General features: G+C 36.8%; 1 protein-coding gene across 1 annotated transcript; it reads left to right on the forward strand.

Annotated features, from left to right (window-relative positions):
- The first annotated feature begins 1,003 nt into the window (after window positions 1–1,003).
- On the forward strand, window positions 1,004–7,052 carry LOC141904275 (UNC93-like protein MFSD11). Its single transcript, XM_074792855.1, is given in 14 exon segments — window positions 1,004–1,102; window positions 1,537–1,601; window positions 1,837–1,944; window positions 2,024–2,103; window positions 2,311–2,407; window positions 2,681–2,878; window positions 3,601–3,641; window positions 3,722–3,787; window positions 4,118–4,243; window positions 4,324–4,496; window positions 4,711–4,770; window positions 5,154–5,225; window positions 5,403–5,541; window positions 6,976–7,052. Coding segments are annotated over 14 exon segments (1,401 nt in total).
- Window positions 7,053–7,092: the final 40 nt, after the last annotated feature.

The raw sequence follows: 7,092 nt of genomic DNA on the forward strand, positions 1-7,092 counted from the left end.
CGTCCCATTCACTGGATTTTAAATTTGGATTTGTCTTACTGGTATATAAACCAGATTCATTTATCAGATCACCTGTTCAGTGGTCTTCACAAGAGGTAGTGTCAGTAGAGCCTGTTCCACAGTTTGCTAGTAGATTTGACTACAGGACCCAATTCCACGGATACCGGTTAGAATATCAATCCATAATATTAATCTAGAGTTAAAGCATTGGAAACGATCTGATTTTGACGAGGAAATCAAACTTGACCAGAACCGCGGACCCGAGCCTGCAGACTGATTGAACTATAAATGAACTATTTCAACTCGAGAACCTATGGAAGAAGTAAAACCTCGGTTCAACCCAATTCAACCACGCCCACTTGAGTTAGGCGCAAGATTGGCCAGGTTATCAACATCCCTCAGTCTAGAGATTTAACCCAGTTGATGGGACCGAGACCTTTGAAACCAGACTTGCCCCACGATAGATACATAGTCCTGTATTAGACTAACCAAGAATTACAGTAAACATCGTTTTACTCGCACACGGACAAATCTAGCCGGTTCCTGTTCGTTTGAGTTAAGCAACGTTAACTGTAGTTCGTTTCAATTATTTCGCTCATGGTATACCGTGAGAATGAAATTTTAACCAACACTCACGGAATATTTGAGTATTAACCTAAATTCATCAGTGCAATGTTTTAAGAAGAACTCGAAAACTTATATTATATATATCATGTTTTATTTTATACTGATGTAAAGCGCACTGATAACACTTTGTAGGAGTGCGCTATGTAAGAAAATAAATTATCATTATTACTATCAAAATAAATTATCCCAGATTGCCAAAACACGTAAATTGCAGTATAAGGTTATACGTATGTCTAATATACATGTACGTATTCGTTGAACAAATATGAACTTTCATGCCAATGAGTTTGTATTCGGTTAATTAAAAGGGGACACCTTATCATTAGAACTGACCATAGCTTAACTTGACTTGTAGTTAATAGCGACATATAGAATTATGGCGGAATTCTGCGATATCCGACTGGCTCGAATTATCGTTCTTGGACTATCATTCACGTTGATCTTTACTGCGTTTCAAACATGTTGTATGATTGAGGTATTCATAGATTTTAAATTGGTTTGGTTTTCTTCTGGAGATTTATTGTTCTATTTGGGTGTTGCCTCTGAGCCACAGATGTTTCACTTACTCGATTCCTCTATCGGGTCTGACTTGATTCGTTTCAACGGTAACTGTTTTTGGGCTCTTTTGATCCGTGATCAAGTTCCGCAGTTGGAGGCTGAAATCATGTAAGTCGGGGCTTTGTTCACAGGTGCGGGTTTAGTTTCAGATATACAGATTTGCAGGTTTGATTTTGTGACCCTAGTTTTAGTAGTAGGGGTTAATCTCGACAGGACTTAAAGGGTTTTCTACTTTGTGGACCAGTTTCCGGGAATTTGATTTGTCTTAATGACTTTTTTACATTTGAGTTACCCACCAGGTTATAGTCATTCTATATCAGTTGTGGGTTGAGATAAAGTTTCATTTTGCAGCAAACGGTTATCGAAGGTGCAATTAACGAACCAAACAGTACATTCACTGGAAACGGATATACAAGGTTTGTCCAATAAGATAAAAACCCACTATAGACAAATTAAAAGAATTTTAAAATCGAGAATTCATTTAATCAAAAAATATAAAATATAAAATACACGACCCTAAAAATCATCGTCAGGTGTGGTTTTAACGTTTGTTCATTTAACCAACAATTGACCTGCCTTCTTCAATCTTGATGTCAGGAATAGTTTTCTGGAACTTGTCTTTAACATGTTGCGTTTCATTTTGTATTCCAGCTTGGCAATACTCTATGTCGCGTTTGCTGTAACAAATTGGGCGGCTCCGTCAATCATAAGTGTCTTAGGCCTCAAGATATCATTGATCGCATCTGGCGTTATTTACGCGTGGGTATTCTTATTTGATTTAGAGGATTGAAGTGAAACACATTTGAAATTACCGATTTTTGTTCCGTTATTCTTTCAGCTTGTTCATAGCTTCATTTTTGAAACCAATGACCTGGGCACTATACACCATGTCAGTCCTTGTGGGATCTGCTGGAGCAGGTCAGTAGTGTTTCTGTGTTGAATATCTTCAGCGTGTGAAAACAATATGTATAATCTGGACAGCCACGATTTCCTTGAACTATATGATTAAGCCTATCATTCGACTAGCCGATGCGCAAAATTTTGTGATGTATCTCTGAAGCAAAAATACCGTGGAATAACGAACACGGTATCGGGGTTAAACTATATGTTTTTAATTCATTTCAGTTTTATGGACGGCACAAGGAAGTTACTTGACAATAAATTCTGATTCAGTTACAATACCGATAACAAGTGGCATTTTCTGGGCATTGTTCCAGAGCAGGTACTGTGGGACGTTTTATTTGTTTCGGAATCGAATTCCTGTTTAAAAACGTGAAAATTGAAGAAATCAGAAATTGAAGCATTATCATAATAATAATATCATGAATAATTTATCGTGAAAACTGTACAAATTCTTCACTCTCGAACGTTTTCAATAGCGATTGAAGGAAATCCATCACTGGACTCCTTTCTCGCTGTGGCTGGAGAGTAATGAACTGAAATGGTCCGGAAATTGAGAAAATACACTTACAATGAAAATGTCTCTATTTTTCAGCATGTTGTTCGGAAACCTGTACGTCTATTTTACTTTCAAAGGCAATATAACGGTGGATGCCGAAACCAGGACTACGTTATTTTCAGTATTTACAGCAGTTTGCGCGGCGGGCGTTTTGACTTTCACGATATTGTTTTGTTTGAAGGATCGGAAAGAGAACGTCGAATCTGCACAATCGGAAAAGCCAATCAATTCAGTGTATGTCTCTGATCTACGTATGTACAGGCTGTCCCGTAAAAAATGTCACTCAGGTTTGATTAGTTCTAGTTAATTCTAATACACAGAGTTATGTACTTCAATCAATTTCTTCTATAATGAAGCCATAGGATGTTTACTTCATACTGAAAAACTTTCGTGGAAAATCACTGATGCATCAATTAGGACCTAGAAGTGGTGATCGACAAAGTGTCAATTTGGTCATTTATTTCAATTATTCCAACTATAGCACTTGAATTATGAAAAGAGTTGCCGATTGAAACAATTCATACGTTAATCCCAAAATTGTTTTAATGAACTGCAACCGAGTGTCTCAATTTTGTACTTCGATTTAAACAAAAAATTCGACCGCCGATCACACAAGTATATCTGTTCTTCGATTTCCGATATCAAAATCAAACCCTCTGTTTCGCTCCAGGCCGGTGTGGTGGGTTTGTAAGGGAAACCAACTCAAAAAAAAATCAAACGAAATCTATCAATCAAATGAATAACAGGGTCAATCCCTATTTTAAGATAATAGAAACCCAAAACCTTAACCATTTCACAGCAGTGAACATCCACTGGCTTCATTCTAGACCAAATTAATCAAAGTACATATAACTAAGTTGATAACAAACTAAGTGAAATTTCCTATGGTACACCCTTTACACATAACGTATCATTCCCCGGATTTTTTTTTCCAAATGACTTTTTTCCTTCCACAGCAAACAAGACGACCGCAGTCCAGGCCCAGTACAAGCCCTCAGTGAGTTGAACCATTCACTTTCGAATACATACTGTCGAACTGCATCTATTTCTTGCTTTTTCTTATTCGTTTATTTACAGAAAAATCATTTCAGTTATTCATAACAGGACGTATGCTGCTGCTCAGTATTACATTTGGATTTACGGGTATGAATAAACTTATTAGGATAGTCTTTTCGCGCTGATCACATTTCTATGAATAGGAAGATGTCATACATTCTGTAAACCATATGCCAAGAGGCAAACACTTTGGATTTTTCACGTTATATTTTACATATATACAAAAATATTGTTAACAAGTTTCGGCTAACCAATGTTGCCTTCATTAGAATCTGAATCACGATCGGTAAGCTTCAAATCAGTAACGGCGTTTTGGACATATTTTACCTTAACTGCCCCTACGCAAATGCGCAATCCCTATTGCCAAGAAAAGTTATCGCTGCAAATCCATCCTTGATTTTCAATTTCGATATTCAGGTCTTTCGCTCACATTCTTCAGTGGTGTTTATGGAACATGCGTCGGTCATTCGAAACGGTTTGGTACCGATGCTAAAGGTCTGATCGGAATTTGTGGAATATTCATCGGAGCTGGTGAAATTCTCGGTAATATTTTCTAAGTGATCTTCAATAATAAGGAACTCGCAATAAACGTATTTCTATATTTTTCTATCTGTGTTAATCAGGTGGCACTCTTTTTGGCATATGCGGTAAATGGATGAAACGATTTGGTAGAGATCCGATCATACTGTTTGGTTTTCTCGTAAATATAACGACGTATTATCTGATATTTTTGAATCTTCCACAAATGTCCCCAATTGAGGATACCTACGGCGCCGTGTATGTGGATTTTGGGTGAGTACGCCATGCTCATATTCAAATTTTCAGGAACATTTTATATGAATATATTTGACTTGAATTGTGTCCGACTGATCGTACGTATTTCCAAGCCGTTGACAAACAGCGCAGCTGGAATATCTATCGTTTCTGTTTTGTAGTTGTTAATTGTATGATTGGGAAAAACAATCTTTATCAAATCTTGAGACGGAATTTATTTCAGATACTATTCAAAGCATCTGGCGGTAATCTGTGGATTTCTAGTGGGTTTGGGCGACAGTAGTTTTAATACACAGGTATATAAAACAAATAAATTCCTGATAAAAGGCAAACACATTTCATGATCCTTCGATACTCGAGCGTGAAAAAATATCTTCTACCATCAGTTCATTGAGCATTTAAGAATGAATCAATCTAACTTACATAACATTTGAATCTTTGCATCGTTATGCCTATCTGTATGTCTGTATATATTTTGATTACGTCGCAACGTAAAATACAATGATTATATTTGTATATCAATGTAAAAACCATCATTATGAACTGTATCTATCTTCATTATCCTAAAATATCTCGTAAGAGATATGGAAGTACTACGTATTTTTACCCAATGGGATAAAACCATGAAATTTACCCCACAACATAACGCTGCCCAATCACTTAATTTGGTATTTTTCAGGTTTATTCCATTCTCGGGTCACTATATCCTGATGACAGTGCTCCTGCATTTGCACTTTATAAATTTTTTCAGGTAACGTTCACCTTTGTTCCTAAATATATACTTACCGATTTCCGATGGAAATTAACAAGTTCTTTATCTCCAATGAAATCCTGAAAAATTAAAAGTTAGACAGATGATGGGTAATATGACGCATATGAACAATGCATTTTTCATCTATAGCTGTTTTGATTTTCTTTTTTTGTCTAGTCTTTGTTCACTGCCGTTGGATTTTTCTACAGTACAGTCCTAGAGCTTCAATTCCAGCTGTTGATTATGGTCATAGGAACGACTACAGCAACTCTGTCATTTTTCGTGGTCGAATGGTCAACGATCAAGAAAATTAGCGGTGAGTGTGAATATAAGTTCTGGGAAGGGATTGTCGAAAGTAATGAACTGAAGTAGTTGTATTCGTATGGCTCTTAGTGATTCGAGCTCATTCCCCGCTCATTTGATCCGTTCAAACTTCGTGTTAAATAAAACATTCGTCGAAAATGTATTCAACTTCGCACGTACGTGCGAGATTTGGTATATTTTCAGTATATCATTTCGCGAAAAGAAAAATATTGAGTTATTGAGTAATTAACAAAAATTGAATTGAAAGATATACAGGGTGTCCCATTAATTACTATACATAAAGAACTGCCTGTCATTTTCAAACCGTTTGAGATAAATCAGCCAAATCTTCAGGAGAGATGGACTACAATAATACTTTTCACCACAAAAAATTACTTTACTATAATCCAATTAGTTTACAAAATATGCTAGATGGGAGAACCTTTCAATTTTATCACTTGATTCAGTCTATTGTTGAAATTTCTCAGTACGTCGCCAATCATCTGTGTTATTGCAGATGTTTCTCTTGAAATCATCAATAGTTTCTGGTTTGTTTTGGCACACTGTGTCCTTCAGCTAGCCCCACAAGTCCAGTGGATTTAGGTCAGGCGAGTATGGGGCCCAGTCGTTTACAGTTTGCAGCGCTGTGATTCTGTCACCGAAATGCCTATGCAGAACATCAATTGTTTTGCGTGCTGCAAGACATTGCGCACCATCCTGTTGGAACCACACTGGATTGAGACTTCCTCTAGACGAAGTTTTGTAATAGAGTACTGAATCGGCATCTTATGATAGCCGGCTCCATTCATAGTCAGCATTTCCTTTTTAGTCAAAAAAGTATAGGCCGATTATAGGCCCACCGGATGACCTCTGCATGACAAATCGAAAGATCTCACCTCGTAGACAACAGACAGCTCACTTGATGACTTGGCAATCAAATAGGGATTCTTAACCCCAAAATCTATGGAACATCTGATATCTACTGATAGAAAGATTTGGTTTCCTAAAACCAGCATACCATCTAGGCTTTTTGTTTCAGAGATATAGAAATGATTTAACAGTGATCTGTTCTAAATCAGAATTACACAAAATCACTACAACAATGTAATCAATTGCTAGGAAATCACTAAGCATATTACCATAGAAAACCACGAAAATAATCAAAAAGTACCGTTACATTCTATCATTTGGTGGAAAATCAAAACATTTCATTAAGAAATGTGGATGATACAGGCAGTTCTTTACGTATAGTAATTAATGGGACATGTAGAATCGCAAAATTTAGTTGTACATCCGATGCTTCAATTGCAATACGCAGGTTCCAAAAAGAAGTTTCCAGTTACTAGACGCCATTTTGTGGCGGTCCTCGAGGTCGCCATTGTTGAAAAGCCGCACCTTCCTTTTCTTGGACCCCAAACATACTAAATGATATTTTGAAAATTTGCAGATAAGCCACCGAATGAAATGCAAGTGGCTGTCGTCAGTGTGACTAAAGGACAAGAAACCGAACAAACAAAGATGTGAAGAAATACCCGTCATTAGCTTCAAGTTAAAATTGCAGTGT

This window comes from Tubulanus polymorphus, chromosome 4 (assembly GCF_964204645.1).
Source record: "Tubulanus polymorphus chromosome 4, tnTubPoly1.2, whole genome shotgun sequence".
In the NCBI taxonomy this organism is placed as follows: domain Eukaryota; kingdom Metazoa; phylum Nemertea; class Palaeonemertea; order Tubulaniformes; family Tubulanidae; genus Tubulanus; species Tubulanus polymorphus.